Raw genomic sequence first — 15,738 nt, 5'->3', positions numbered from 1 at the left:
ATTTCCAAAGTAGTTCATTAAATATTGTGAACACACTTGACCCGTGCGGCCTCGCACATGACATGTAAAGTGCCGTGAGTTCATTATCTGTGGTGAATCACATCATATATCAATAACAAGCCGATTACATAAGCTAACAGTGTGTTAGATGGTCTAATCTGAGCCTAAGCACAGTGGGTGTAGTGCTGAAGTTGGTGCTGTCTAAACAGCGTTATGAATGAAGAGCTGGGAGTGCGTCACTGTGTAGTATACATCCCTCCCCAGCAGATGGCCCCGCCTGCAAGTGCTTAGCTGGGAGGGTGGCAGTGGTGTTGGGGTGGGGGGGGGGGCCTTATCGATTTGGCATTTGAGATAAAGCAAGCAATGTAACATTTTTGGAAGGTTCTTAAAATATTTATTGCTGGTGATGCTTCTCTACAGCCACCAGTTTGCTTTGCCGCCTATTTAATTAATGACATCAATGCAAATTGGGGATAGCAAATGGTCCAAATGACTGGTGGATTTTGTGAATGGAGCACTTAGTGACTGGGGAATGACGTCAGCGCAAAGCCATATCCCTTATTAGAGAGCCAGGACTGAAAGGAGGCATCCCATTGGCTCATCATAGCATCAGAGCAGCGTGATTGGCTGCCGGCGGATAATTAAACACCTACACAGTCAATGCACAAATCCAAGTGGTGGGATATATAGGCTGGTGCGTTGGCGCTGCATGCAACAGAATCAAGAGTTGTCCTGCAAGTTGAGAGAAAGTCAACTTATTGTGTTTTGCATAGAGATACAAAGATATATATATTTATTTTTTTTTGCTGGGTGATTATCACTGAAGGTAAGTGTTGACTTCTAATGCTGGGTGATGTGTTGGAATGGCAGTTTGACTATAAATGTAACTGATAAGCTGTTTGCATGCCCGTGTGGATCAGAGGGGATATGGACACAGAGTCACTGCGTTAGGCTGCAGTGACGTGATAGTGTTGGTAATGGGATTGGAGTGTGGCCACTGGGGTCACCGGCAACACCATCACCCATTTTTCTGATGGTCCAGTCTGCTGCTTGAAGGCCAAAGACTGAGATAGAGACATACGAAGGGAGAGAGCAAGAATGGGACTCAAAAATGAGAAGAAACTGAAGTGAAGAGCAGCAAGTGAAAGAAGGGAAGGAAAGAAGAGATGGACAGGAGGAACCAGATTTGAGAGTGTGTGTATATGTGTGTGTGTGTGTGTGCGAAAGAGAGGGAGAGAGAGAGAGAGAGAGAGAGAGAGAGAGAGTGCTGGCAGCTCATTACACTAATGCACTGGTCCCTTAGGGAGTTGGCAAGCTTGGACTCCCCCCTTCTCACCCCCCTACCTTCTCTTTTCACCCCTCCTCTGCCAGCGCTAGCAAGAGCTACATGCATTGCACAGTCTAGGACCCTCACCTACCCTCACACACACACACACACACACACATGCACATACACACACACACACACACACACACTCTGGGACCTGCAGCGTATGACACGAGAGAACTACCTGTCCTGTGCTCTTGGCTGAACGTTTTGGAGGAACGGAGTGTTTTGCAGAAGAAGAGTGGAGAGGGTTGTTATGAGGCTCAGTTTTGAAGGGATGCTGTGTGGAAAAGCAAGGATGTTCAGCAGGACACCACAGCTAAATAGTGGCGTGCTGAGATGTGGGTAGAGCTGAGCTCACCCCTCTGAGAAGTGACAAGAAGCCCCTTTTTCTTGTTGCAACTTCTCTCCAGCAGCACAAGAGGATCAGACACTAGCAAGTTTATTTTCTAGATGTATGCTGCTTTTTTTTTTTGTTTAATGGATGAATTTTTAAATAACATGAGAACTTGTTTTAGCGGTTTGTGAGTGTGATTTGCTGCAGGCTTGTGCACATGGAGCTGATGGGGGTTTCTTTCTTGCTGTGTAGGGGACCATGGTTATGTTGAAGATCTCTGCTTTCCTCGTTGCCTACGCCCTGGTCATTTGCCAGATGTACTGCTTACAAGCCGCCCCTGCCAGGTGAGGTGCTCAACATCCACATTTCACATTTGACACTTGACACAGCTGACACGCATTTTCCAGCAACTTGAAATTATGTGGAAAAGTAGAACGAATGTAAATTCCCAAATTGTTAAAATCATAAACAACCAGTGAGCAGGTGTGGAGGGTCAATGACACCTCAGAAAAATGTAATAAATGTTTTTCACTGAAGAAGTTCAGTACAGTTTTTGTCACAATATTTTTAGTGCTGCCTGAAAAATATGAGGAAACTGGAGAAGATAAGTGTTTCTGCGTGAGGGGTAGATTGACGGAGAGAGCTGCAAACACATTCAAACACGAGATAAATCTACAGCAGAGTGTAATATTGTGCATGCACACTAACTTTGAATATATTTGTCTGGATTAATCTTAATTATCAATGGTGCTATCAACATGAGGATTAAATTAAGGCTCGGCTGAGAGTTTTTCAGTGTCTCTATCCACTTTTATTAGAAAAAGAAGACAGGATTAAATGAGGGATGAGTTGAGAGTTATTTAGTGTCTTTATCCAAATACTTTTATTAAAAAACAGAACATGTGTAGGTCCCACAAATGTAATTTCCTAATGTTTTATAAACTTTGTTCAGCCTGTAATCCCTCTAATCCAACTGGATGAAATTTCTCTCCGTTTAACTCCTAAAAAGGGAATAATGGAAGCAAAAAAGAACAAAAAAAGATGGAGAACAAAAGTGCAATTCACTTCAGGGGGAGATAAATGAGATCTATATATTTATATGAAGTGCCATTCAAGCCACTCCCCACACTGTTCCCATGAAGCTATCGATTTTGTAATAAATCTAAAGCCGGTTGCACATCAGCCCCTCTCTTAGATGAGGCACTTTCCGCAGATTGTTTCCCCGCGTTGGCCGGGGGCCCTCCAACTCAGACGTCATCCCTCTCAGAGTTGGTGACGTCCCAGCCAACCCCCCTGACCCCACCTATCCATCCAGCCGCTCCACCACCACCACCCTACCCCACCCTAACACCCCCACACACATCCCCACCCTTCCTTTTTAACTGCAGGTGATAATTCTAGCGAAGGATTTAATGCTGATCTCATTGCCTTTCCTCCCCGCAACCTCTCTGACTCTCTCCTCCACTCACCCCTTCACCACAGACCGGGTTTAGAGTCCATGTCAGACCGAGTCACGCTCACGGACTACGAGGCGCGAAGGTTACTCAACGCCATCGTCAAGGAGTTTGTGCAGATGACGGCGGAGGAGCTGGAGCAGCAGGCAACTGAGGGAAACAGGTACACAAAAAGATGACTCTACTTTTTAAAAGGCAGTTTAACATTTCATCCCTTTGCAGAAACAGCTGATCAAATATTTGACTGTAATGACAGAATGGAAAGTTAAATGGTGAAACTAAACTCAACTAAAGTAAAAGGTGAAATGGGCCGCTCTGTTTGGGCTACCATGCCGGACTTTGTGCATCTCTTTAGGGACAGTATCATATTCTGGTTTCACTTTAACACCACTGAGGATGTGTCTTTGTTGCGCCTCACTTGGGTTCAATCAGGCGTAGAGGTATGTACTTCTTAGCCGACCCAAAGAGAGAAAAACTGATCATGTCCAAGAATAGATGATAATAAACAAAAAAAAAAACCCTATTCTCTGTCATGACCCTGCTCCCGCATGGATGAGTTTGATTTTGACTTTGTTTGAATAGACTACTATTTCCAGCCTGCCTGCCGGGCATGTGAACAGTGGATGCCTAACGGAACGAATAAGTGTGCATGATGTCAATTAAGTGGAGTTGCATGACAGTGGGAAGCGACTGGTTTCTGTTTGTTCTGTGGGTGTAAAGGATGTGACAAGAAGGGATTTGCCGGGGTGGGGGTGGAGATGGAGGTTTGGCGCATGAGGGGATGGATGACAGGTTCTTTGAATGGTGGGGAGGGGGAAAAGCATGATGCTGTAAAGGGGTGGGGGGGGTGTTTTTATTTTTACTTTTCTATACCTGCGATGGCATGTGAAAGAAAATGCATGTGAGAGAAATGATGCGTGGATGGATGGAAGAAGAAAGACAGAGATGAAGAAAGTGTTACCTGCATGTCTTCCTTTATCTATGAGCCTGTTCTCTGCATGTGTCTTGTGTGTCCCCTCCCCGACAGCATGGACAGGCCCCTAACCAAGCGCTGCTCCAACCTCAGCACCTGTGTGTTGGGCAAACTGTCTCAGGAGCTGCACAAGTTGCAGACGTTCCCTCGCACGAACGTGGGAGCAGGAACGCCCGGCAAGAAGCGCAGTGCGCCTGAGAGCGACAGCTATGCAAGCTACGGCGAGACGTTTGACAGCATCTAACCCCTCCTCATCCTCCCTCAGCCCCTCTTTTACCTTTATTGCATCTCTTCCTCTCCCTCTCTCTCTCTCCTTACCTCCTCCCCTGTCCTCTTCCTCTCCTCATCCCATTTTCTTCCTTATTGTTTTTGGATTGGCAAGTGCATGTTGATTGTACCTGCTTGATTGACATGAGAAGAATATGACCTTTAATTGCAACCAATTTTTCAGTGCTTCTCTCCTTCCCCTCCGCTTTTTTTGGCAGAGAATGATTTGTCTTTGTCATTGCAGACAATCAGATTCAGTTTTCATAAATGTAATTCAGAAGCCGGTTCAGACATCCATCTCTGTGTAATGTGCGTGGAGTCATTTGATGGCATTTCAAAGCCCCTGAAGTTTAAGGGTTTAGAAAGATCACTTAATCGAACTAATTAATAAATGATCCACTCATGCGACACCATGTTTCTTGTTCAATAAACGTATTTTTCTACCAGGAAGCCTTAGCTCATTTTCATTCATAGGGATTTTTTAAAACACTCAGTTGGGTACTTCATGAACTCATTTGCAAACACAGACACAAAACATGAATAGGATTTTAGAGCATCTGATAGTGCCCTTGAAAGCCCTCATCGAGTTCAAAGGTAAGAAAAATGGTGCACATTTTTAACCTGTAAGTCTTTAAGGTTTGTGTGCTCTGTGAATTTGATAATAAAAATAATAAACCTGTATGTTGATATGCATGAATGTCACACCAGATCTTGGCACTAACCACTTGTTTGCTCTCCTGAAGCAGCGTTACAGCACAGAAGCGAGCCTGCAACACAGCAACCTGCGTGACTCACCGCCTGGCGGACTTCCTCAGCCGGTCGGGGGGAATGGGCAACAGCAACTTCGTCCCCACCAACGTCGGCGCCAAGGCCTTTGGCAGGCGGAGGAGAAATGTCCAGATGTGAGCACCCCAGGACTTTCAGGGAAATGGTGAATAAAGTTTCTTCTTCTTCCTTGGACTGTGATTTCTATGTTCGTTTTGTTGGTTTTTACATTCCACCACTTGTGATCATGATGAGTATCGTCAAAAAATGAAACATTTCTCCATTTGCTAATTTCACAAATGCTAATTTAACAACCTAATTTAACAAGTGACAAATTAGATTAGAATAGAAATAATGAGAGCAGAATTATTAACATTTAGACAACAAAACCAAACTTGACAATTTTTTCTTTTATTACAAATCAGTTTAAATGATTTTGTACTAATCGTGTATTCATTTCTTTCTTTCTGTCTGTCTCTCTTTCAAAAGGTTGAAACCTGACAAGAAAACATCAGAAAAAAACCTGAGAACAAAAATCAACAAAACAAAATCGAGCAGAAAAAAAAAAAACACTGAACTGGCCCTTTATCCACTCCCTCACATTCTTACGGGGAAAAAAAAGACGCCACAGGATTTCTCGTCCCCCATCTCCATCCTGTTAGTGAAACCTTTCGCTTTTGGCAAATAAGAGGAAAAAAAAAGAGAAAAAAAGGCACTTTAGTTTATGTACATGAACAAATGAACTCCTGACGAAAGAAAAAAAACATCCTGATGGTTCCTCTTTTTTATACATGAGTGTCATTGGAAAATAAAATGAAAGCAGCAGTGGTTATCACCTTATTTTTTCCCTCCTTTCACCTCGTTAGAGCACATTTCTTCCATGCGACCCACCTCTCCCTCCCCATTTGAGATCCATATTCCTACATTTTCCACAATTCCCTTTCCTCCCAAGGGTACCCTGTTTTCCTGTGTGCCAGAGGGACGCCATTAAAGATCAGCCTACCCAAGGCCCCCCCACAACGGCTGTTGTCTTGTGCCTTGATGTAGAACAATTTACATGAACATGATTGTACAGTTCTGTTTCGAGACGATAAAGAAGACCCGAGCGAGGATGAAGAGAATGAAGACAGATTAATATTGTAAACAATATTGTGAAAACAAATTTCAGCAAGATTAAAATGTATTTTAGATACACTCGGGTTTGGGGTACTTGTGTTGTTCTTCAAAGGTTTTTAAGCATTTAGGTGTAGAAATAGGTTGAACCATCAAGAGGTTGATTAAATTATGAGAAGCTTATATTTGTACATTAATTGCTGGAATATTGATTACCAATGTCCATAAATTCTACATGATAAATCGTATAGCGTTAGTGCTTTGTAATTCACTGGTTAGAAATTGGACCATATTTTCCACTGACAGATACGCACATCCTGAAAAATGTAGCACACTTCTATAATTTGGCAAAATAATGAAAAATCCACATTCATGCGCTCTACTGTTGCACACTTTGGGTCACTTTGTACGCAGCGACAGTCTGCAGGTGTAAACGCATCAGTTTCATTGGTATTGAGTATTTTCTGACTGACAACACAGTGGCATGGATATGTTGAGATACATGATGATACAAGAAAAAAAACTGCATGGGTAATTGCTTAATAAAAAGCAGCCAAACCTGCAGTCAGACTTGTTCTTCTTCAGCCCCGTTGGAGGTAAATGTACACCATCCAGATCATCCAGAATCAGTATGGTTTTTTATTGTATTAGAAAAAAATCTTTGATTTTCATGTGCAAGAGCAAACATTACTCATTTCTGAGTTTGACAGGACACAACATGAATTCTCTGTTATTTCGAGTACAGTTTACAGAACAATACATTCTTCAAGATGTCTTTACATACTCTACTGACAGACTGGTTCATTTATAATCATCAAATGTTCAGAGACTGAACGTTTTGGGGTTCTCCTGTTTTTACAGCAGCAATCCAATAGGTGGCAACATCATTATCTTGACAAAAGTTTTAGTGGAGCTCTGCAGAGTCTCACGGGTCTGACCTGAGTCACAGAAGCATAAAACAAGCACCCACCGCAGATAACTGTGACCTCTGGGTCACACACCTCAGCAGGTGCTCTGAGGCCGAGAGAGATTTACATTTTGTTTATTTGCACGAATGATGAACTAAAAGGAAAAAGAACATCTAAACCCTAAAAATGGGGAAATGACAAGGACACAAACAATGATAAGATTACACAGGTTTCTACACTTTATGATGTGTGAACATGAAGTGATTTGTTGGGCTGCATGGAGAGCAATGAGGCGTAAAACCGTGACCTGTAGGTGTAACATGAATGGAAGTTATCAACCAATGCCTCATGACAAGGATGTGTGGTTTTGATGGGTTTTGATTAATGAGAGATGGTAAATGGCCATCAAGTGTCAAGTTGGAACACAAAACACCTCATCTGTTCCAGCCAGTCATCAGTAGAAGCTGGATGCTCTGGGCAGCTCTTCATCGGGTTACTTACTCTGAGAATTTATGCGTGCTACTTCAGGGACCATTGCATAAAGGTTATAAGAAGAACACAAAAACCTAAAAGAAAAAGTGAACATCATTTGTGAGAAATAAAGCATGCACACTGATGTATTTAGAAGGGCCTGTAACAGGAAATAAAACATTAATCTCACATAAATCAGGATAATTGCACAAACTGGAGCAGATAAATACCATGCAAAACCATAATTACAGATTTGGGTTGTGTTTTGCCATCAGAAACATTCTCTGTATGTACTGCAAATGGTTTGTAAAGTATTTCAGGTGCCAGGTCTCCAGAAAAATCAGACAGAGAGCTAAAAAAAGCACTTAAATAAAGGTCCTTCAGTTTTAGATGACGATTATGGGATGCAAGTTTGGAAATTGGGGAGTAATGAGCCCATTCAATAAGGGTGAAATTGAAAAACAGGATACAGTTGATCCTATTTGGTTGCATGGATGAATGCCAAGTGCGCACCGGAGCAAATACAGGATATTTATCACAGTGTGCATCACACCCAAGCACGAAAGAGCCGTCAGAGCCTCGAAAAAAAGATGCATTTTTGTCAAACATCTTATTCAATTCACATTGAATATAAAGAATATGTGAGAAAATCAGCAACAGTTGACACTTAAAGCAATAAATGTGAGGTTATAAAGACAACTGTCCGACTGAATGACTTCCCAGATGAGGGGATATACGTGAGAAATATGAGAATTTATGGTATCAGAGTACAAGCAGAAAAGGGGATTTGTGCTCTGTTCCCCTTCAAGCCTCAAAACCCTCATCTGCCAGTTGTTTTTACAGTCTTTCCACTCATGCTCTCTCTCTGTCTTACTGTCTGTCGGCATGTCTGTCTGTCTGCAGAAAATCATTGCTGAGGTCGGAGTCATGCTAGAATCCACATGGAAACTTTTCCTGCATGACTGAGGAGGAAGAAAATAAAACCCCCCTCTCTATATTCTGATAATTGAGGGGGACGGGAGGTTGAGGGCTGATTCGTGGGTCGGCTTGGTTTTGAGCTTCTTTCTCAGCAGTAATCTAACAATCCCACCATGCCAATGAGAATAGCAGTCCTAATGGCACACAGCTGCTTTGAATGGGACCTCTCCAGCTAGAAATTAGATGGTTCGTATGAGGGAAACCAAGAAGCAAGCCCCCGTCTCCAGAGAGAGGACGTGCCGCTAGTAGACTTCCCAGAAACCTACACCACAAACCAATTTCAAAACCCGATGCTTTGGTAGATGGTTTTTGAAAATTTTTTAAACAGCTTGACATCTTGGGATATAGAGAGCCGAAGTCCTGATGTCATATCCGGGCTGGCCTCTGCTCCACCAGCTTCTCTCAGTGACTATTTCTTTAATCAGTCTTTCTGAAAAGAGTAAAGTGTGTTCCTTCATGTGCTTTACTGTCCATAGTCCAAGTCCAAGTAGAAACCAGGCTCGCTCTTTTTCCGTACTTCAAGTCTTTATGCTAAGCTAAGAGCCTGTTGGCTCTCGCTTCATATTTAGCGTACAGACTTGAGGATGAATCAATCGTCGTACCTAACTCTTGGCTAAAAAGCAAATCAACATAGTTTCCAAAATGTTGAACTAGTCCTTTAAATAATGGGGTACAGCCAAGCATTACCTTCACACATAGCAATGTGCGTCTAAATGTGCTTCAATAAGCACTCCCTGTTGCTTTTGCCAGGAAATGAGGTAAAAATTTTGAGGAAATTGGCTGTTTACATTCAGATTTAAGCTAAAGCTAATATTTATTGACTCTATATGGTTTAACAGGCTCTTATGTACCGATGGGCGTGTGTGGAGCCGCCCCCTTCACATAATCACATGATAGTTGTTCACTGAAGAATACATACAATACCATTTAACGGCAGACCAGCTGAGTCTTGCTCATAATGGGAACCAGCCTGCTGCCGTTGATATTTTCATTTTCCTTCCTCATTTTTAAAGCTCCCAATTTTTCCATAAGGTAGTAATTTCCAAGGCTGATGTGAAACCAGACACCCAGGAGCACTCATGGTAAAGGTCCAGAAACAACATAAGGCCGGCCCGACATCCTCTCACCTTCCCCAATCCCCCTTTCCGTCTTGTGTGACTGTTCCTGGGAAGGTAAACACCCTTTCACCGTGTCAGAAATGGGATTTCATTCTGCTGCCATTGCAGTTCCTTCATCTGGCCCACTTTTCTGTCCCTCCCTCTCTTTCTTCTGCTCCCCTCCCTCCCTATACTGCCACATCTGGAACCCAGCTCCTCATTTATTTATGTGGTCTGTGTTGTTTCTTCTTTTTTTTTCTTTTTCAGAGTTCTTATTTAAAAGTCCTTTACCTTGTCTTGTTGGCAGTTTCTCTCCATCTGATGAGGTCTGCAATTACATCTCGCCATAACTGGTCACTCTGCAATTACATGCTCCACCACAGAATCTCTCTCCCCCCTCCCCAGAACAGCACCACTGCTCATATGGCAGACCGAAATAGAATAGTTTCATGTCTGTTTGGATGACGGCCCAGCTGAAACTATGCTCCACTGCTTGACTGACAGTGGGATGTGGGCTTTTTCTCCCCAAGAAAACCCTTTAAGGCCAGTCACGTTTAGACTCTGAGCAGTCCTACTCCAGCAGGCTTTGGTGGTGGCTGGCCCAGCTGCGCTCCAAGACGGGAGACAGAGACAGAGTTAAAGTGAGTGAGAAAGACGACAGAGACAAACGGTTTGCAGAGAAGAAGACGAGAACCACGAGCTGCAACTATGAACCCTCCTGGGAACACTTAATCTTGCAGTCGGTGACCAAGAGAATGGGTAAGTTTAACGACCAGTTCGGTCGAATCTCAACTTCTGGGAACGGTGGCATGATGCTCTGAGCAACATTGAGTCTATTCATGAACTTTTACAAAAGTTTTTCAGATAAGTTACGCTTCACTCAGTTGTGCAGCATGTAATTTAAATAGAAAACTCATAAAGTAAAGCATGAGATGCCTGTAAAACCCTCTAAACATCTCCAACTGCTATGTGGTTGTCCTGACAGCCATTACAAGAGAGTATTTTCCAGTTGGTGCACTGTGCAAGGTGCTTGCAGTAATTTCAAACTCCTGGACAACTTAAACTGATGTCAAAGCCCTTTTTCTAAAGCTTCTGATTTTAAAGGTCCAGATCCTCACAAAACTTAAGGGTTAAATAAACCCATCTGGACACTAAAATGTTTTGAATTTAGGGAGCTTTTGATTTTTATATTTTACAATGTCAGCCTTGCCAAGAAGGTCAGCTCAAGCACAAAAAATTAAACATCCTTTAAGTGCCAAGTCATACAGAATTCAACCATATCCTATACCAACATCTAAAGAGTAACTAACAGATAACATGTCTAGTGTGTGTGTGTGGAGTAATGCAATTAAACATGTGAAAAACAAATGTACATTTGCATTTTATACAGTTGTTCATAGAGATTCTTTGATTATCATACACAAATGCTAATCTTAGGCAATTGGAAGTCATTTCTTGTTTTAGATTTTAAGTTACAGACGAGTACAAAATCATCAAATTATGTCTTAATTGTGCAAACAGTTATCTATTCCATTCAGAGTTGTGTTTCTGGTCATGTGGACAAGTCCAATATTCAGTGTCTTTAAGCTCTGTTTTGGTCTCCTCTAACTCCTGAGGGAAATATCCACCTCTTTGGCTGCTACATGTATTCAACAGCTAGTCGCTAACTTTGTCTGTCTGCTGCTAGCTTGCGAGGCAGGTAGCCTACAGTGGGTCTGTTATGGCTTTTATGCTAGAATCACCTGCCTGCTGCTGCTGCTGGAAATGATGAGAGCTTTGAGAGTAAACCAAAACATTAAGGTGGCAGGTCCTAAAACCAAAACAATGAGCTGAAAAATGCTACAGTTCTCAGTGGGGCTGCTGGGAACTGAGAAGTCAGGTGATAATTATCTGTGGGACCCTCACACATAACATTTTTCCGAAGAGTAGTGCAGCTTTAAGTTAAGTCTTTAAAGGGCTGTACCAACTTTTCGCTGAGTCAACTGGTTTCCTTAAACATACAGTAGAGACGTATTGTTTGTGTTGTTCTGTCTAATATGCATGCAAAGACTTTACCGTACTCTACCGACTGACTTTTATACTTGACTACATCGGCTAAACTTTTACACTGTAAATCACTGATACATCCATGCCCACTGGCATCCATTTTGTGGGAACTTGCACTTGCCAAAAGATGCTGTCAAGATGAATATGAAGGGTCCTTCTGGGATGTTGGTCAGTGCTCTCAATCAGAAAATATTTGATATTTTTGTTCTGAGTCATGCTGGAGCTGAACACCACCGTGACTATAACTGTTTGGAGGCTGATCTGGTTAGTGTGGGAGTGATGAAGGCCGGAGACTGGAAAACAACAAAGATTACAGAGAGGCCGACGGGAATGAGGAGGACACAGCTACCACATGTGTTTACTACAGGCTCCTGTGTGTGTGTGATGTGGTGGGGGAGAAATGTGAGTGTATGAGTGTGTGTGTGTGTGTGTGACTGCGATACAATTAGAGATTTGAGAGATGTGTCATTATGTCTTTTTTTCTTCATGTATTCTTTGTGTGCATTTGACAATTACAGATTTAAAAATATACACACATGCACACTGTGTGTGTTTGAGTTCATGGATGTTCAGTGTGTGTCTACAATCTTTGTGTTCTTTATCCATGTCCCCTCTTTTCTGGCTTTTTTGCCCAATCTCAGCAGTGACAGACTTGAGCTGACACCACCTGTGTGCTCAGTGTAAATTCATGAGTGGAAAAAGGTGCAAGGGTTCTGAATGGTAGCATGAACTGAACAGAAAATATGTTACCAGGACCAAAAAGAGTTTTGCGGCCATGTAAGCCAAGTTGTTACTATATAATTATACGACAACAACACACAGCGCTGGGTAGTGAACTATATATACAGACTTCTTCCTCTTCCTGTGTCTCCTTCATTGTTTCTAGAATCCTGCAGACTTTGGTGATGCTCTGGCTTTACCTCCAGCGCCAGCATGGATTTTGTTTTTCAATTTAACGTCTTGACAACTATTGGTTGGATTGCAATGAGATCTGGTCCAGACATTAAAGTGCCCCTGAGGATGAGTTCTAACTTTTCATCAAGCGCCATCATCCGATAAAACTTTGAATACTTGATTTACCTGTTTCTACCTGCCAAACTAAGGACATTCCCATCAGCCTCCTCCGTACTTTGTGTTTTCTGCTAATTAGCAAATGTTAGCAAGCTATCACACTAAAGTAAGATGGTGAATATTATATCTGATAGCATGTGTGCATTGTCAGAGACTGCCCATTGTTAAGAAACCATATTAGTCTGGAAAATGTCCTTATAAACAAATTCACATTGCTCTGAATGCCTGTTGCTCCGAACGAACACACTCTCCCTGCGGTTGTTAGCTCAGTGACTGCCAGTCATGTCCATGGTGCTGAATTGGTGGGAATTTACTGTCGCAGTTACGTTTCCAGTGTAAAACAAACTTGAGTTTTACCTCAGTGGGTGTGTGTCACCGCCACCTGTTGTTAGCAGTATGTTGCAAGGTAAAGCTGCATTACTGTGTTGTTTTGTTACATTTCTGTGAGGTTAGAGTTAGATAATGGGCTCTTGGACAAATTGGTTTTTGGTCAAATACAATATTAATACTTCAAAGTTCATACTTGTTTCTCTTTCTGGAGCTTTCAGGAATATTAGAACGCTGATTATGAATGATCTCCTGAATGAATCCTGCAGGATTGTCCTGTGCCTGCTCATCTTTCAGTGAAACATTCATTAGAGCTCATAGACCAACTAATGGGGCTGTTTTGAAGAGTAGTTAATGTTGCGACTGATACTTGGAGAACTGAAGTTGCCAATAATACAAAATTACATCAAAAAGCAGCGTCAGTGTTTTACTCTGGTCTTAGTACTTGGCTGACCTCATGTCCGACACACAAGTGAGCGGTGCATTTGGTGACTGATTACCTCACACAAGTTTTACAGTGTAACTGGTGCCTTTTGGTGTAATAATAACCTACACGAGGTAATGCAATTGCTGTGCTGCTTTTATTTCTCCCAACAGCAAATGATAGCTTAGCATCAGTTGTATTGCCAAAAGAGCTGCATGCCTCAAACTGGTTTAACGGCTCATTTAGCATCAGCAGATGACAAGCTATGACAACCACTTCCCGTAAACATCTGTCCAGCACTTCTTTCTAATAATACATGACTGGTTGGGGATAAAGGCGCAGTTACTCTCTGCCATGCACTCTCGCCTGCCTGGTGAACAGCTGAGGAGGGTGTGGCGTGGTAAACATGAACCGCACATGCAGGTGTGGCCCTCGCTGTGCTGTCACACTGTTTAATTAGGTTTTTTTGTCCACGGGTGGAGAATCTCAGGGTTTCCGTTGTAAAAACGTAAGATCTCCTCAGACTCAGCCCCACATTCATTGTCTGAGACGTTAAAAAAGCGGCGCCTAGCTAATATAGTAAAATGCAGTGACTATCACTGAGGGTGTGACTGGACTTTGTGACCGCAGCTAAAGCTGGAAACATGAAGCTGCACTTTGCTCCACATCAGTCTGGTTTTTTAGGAGTCAGTGCCAAAGCGTTGTGTGTTCAAACTAGTGTGCTCATACTAAACTGGCTTCACACTCACACAAAATCTGCTTCTTCTCCTCATCACTGAGGGTCAAAGGCACCCTGGATAGTTGCTCCTATAATAATAGATAACAAGCTGATTCACATTCAAAGAGTTTAAAGATCCCACACTTGGAGCTGGACCAAGTTTCAGTCATTCTCCATTAGTAGCTTCTTTCTTTGGGACGAGGTGGTTTCTTTCTCTGTCTATGGCTAGTTTTCCATCCCTCCTCTTTGTGTCTGTGTGGCCTTGTTGAAGTCAGGGCCAGGTCATTTTGGTTCTCCTCCCACCAGTCTGGTGCTCCCCAGAAGATATTTCTCACGCAGCTCCGCCTGTCCTTTGACTGTTTCTTCAGGGAAAACAACAGAGAACGGTTCTTTTGTTTATCCATTTTGCCTGTATTTCAATTTATTTTGGAAATATCATTATGCAAGTGTGACCTTGGGTATTCAAAGAGTAGCTTAAAAGTTGAGTTAGTGCTGTATTTCAGACAGAGTGGGTTGTTTTTAAAATTGCAGTGTTGGTGCTTTAATTTCCCCTCCTCCTGTCCAGACACTGAACCCCAATTCCCCCGACTTGGCACCTCTGCTGCCATTAATGTGTGTGTGTGTGTGTGTGTGTGTGTGTGTGTGTGTGTGTGTGTGTGAATTAGAGGTACTTTGATATGAAAGAGTTTGAAGTTCGATTTGATGCAATTTTGGCCAAATCAAGCCTGGTAACAACCTGTGCATATCTGAGAGAACAGCCTCTGTTTTACCACGTAGGAGTGCGACATCTAATCAAGTAAAATGCCACAGAGATCTTGTTTCTCTCACATTTGACCCTTTGTTATAATGTGATCACAGACCGCAGACTGTTTTAAAGCATGACCTCTTTGTGCTGAATACAATTTTCATCCTCTGACTAACTATTCAAAACAAAAATATATGATACAAAACTCTTCATCGGTGCTGAAGGGCCACGGAGAACAGAGAAAGAAACGTCCTCAATCTGTGACAAATGTTTTACATTTCAACACTAGCATGGCCACAGCGACACCAGTAGCTCTGGCTGCTACCTTTGAGTTGCTGACCTTTGACCCCTGCGGAGGACAGACAACATCTTCCTCCGCATGGAGCCAGCTGCCTGTCTCCGACATTAATCAAAGCGGCAGTTTTTATGGCTTCCAAAGAACTGTGATCAAAGAAGGTTATGTGAAAAAGGTTAAAAAAAGGTTTTGTGCTGTTGATTTAAACAAACTGTCATCCAAGGACTTAAACCTTTTGATAATAACTTCTAGACACAAATTAATCGGCTAAGGAAAGTATGGAGTTCTTTTAACAGCCTGGAACTGAAACCATCTACACTGACTGAGCACCGGTGACGTGCAGCAGCACCCATGAAAACCCATGAGCCGGCTGTAATGTTTCTTACATTACAAAATATGGATGTTGCACATGCGTCACGTGT

General features: G+C 42.5%; 2 protein-coding genes across 3 annotated transcripts in view; both read left to right on the top strand.

Moving 5' to 3' along the window:
• Positions 1-732: 732 nt before the first annotated feature.
• On the top strand, positions 733-6,750 carry LOC139201567 (calcitonin gene-related peptide 1-like). 2 transcript variants are annotated; one of them, XM_070830923.1, is made up of 5 exons: positions 733-826; positions 1,917-2,008; positions 3,147-3,281; positions 5,105-5,289; positions 5,613-6,750. In XM_070830923.1, the coding sequence occupies exons 2-4, from the start codon at positions 1,923-1,925 to the stop codon at positions 5,262-5,264; spliced, it is 381 nt and encodes a 126-aa protein (XP_070687024.1). In that variant the 5' UTR covers positions 733-826; positions 1,917-1,922; the 3' UTR covers positions 5,265-5,289; positions 5,613-6,750. The 2 variants fall into 2 exon arrangements, with proteins under 2 accessions (XP_070687024.1, XP_070687023.1); XM_070830922.1 differs by having other exon boundaries at positions 5,102-5,289.
• Positions 6,751-10,351: 3,601 nt separating this feature from the next.
• LOC139201821 (protein inscuteable homolog) overlaps positions 10,352-15,738 on the top strand; it is a 44,730-nt gene continuing 39,343 nt past the window's right edge. The window contains exon 1 of the mRNA XM_070831249.1: positions 10,352-10,449. The gene's annotated coding sequence lies outside the window, so the exon portion shown is untranslated. The remainder of the gene's footprint in view (positions 10,450-15,738) is intronic.

Source organism: Pempheris klunzingeri, chromosome 5 (genome assembly GCF_042242105.1).
Source record: "Pempheris klunzingeri isolate RE-2024b chromosome 5, fPemKlu1.hap1, whole genome shotgun sequence".
NCBI lineage: Eukaryota > Metazoa > Chordata > Actinopteri > Acropomatiformes > Pempheridae > Pempheris > Pempheris klunzingeri.
This window is presented reverse-complemented; position numbering and strand designations above follow the sequence as displayed.

What these genes read in the sequence shown, in the direction of transcription:
- LOC139201567 (XM_070830922.1), top strand. Translation starts at nt 1,923, where the DNA reads ATGGTTATGTTGAAGATCTCTGCTTTCCTCGTTGCCTACGCCCTGGTC. An exon ending in TTACAAGCCGCCCCTGCCAG is followed by an intron (nt 2,009 to 3,146) that starts GTGAGGTGCTCA and finishes CCTTCACCACAG; the next exon opens with ACCGGGTTTAGAGTCCATGT. An exon ending in CAGGCAACTGAGGGAAACAG is followed by an intron (nt 3,282 to 5,101) that starts GTACACAAAAAG and finishes GCTCTCCTGAAG; the next exon opens with CAGCGTTACAGCACAGAAGC.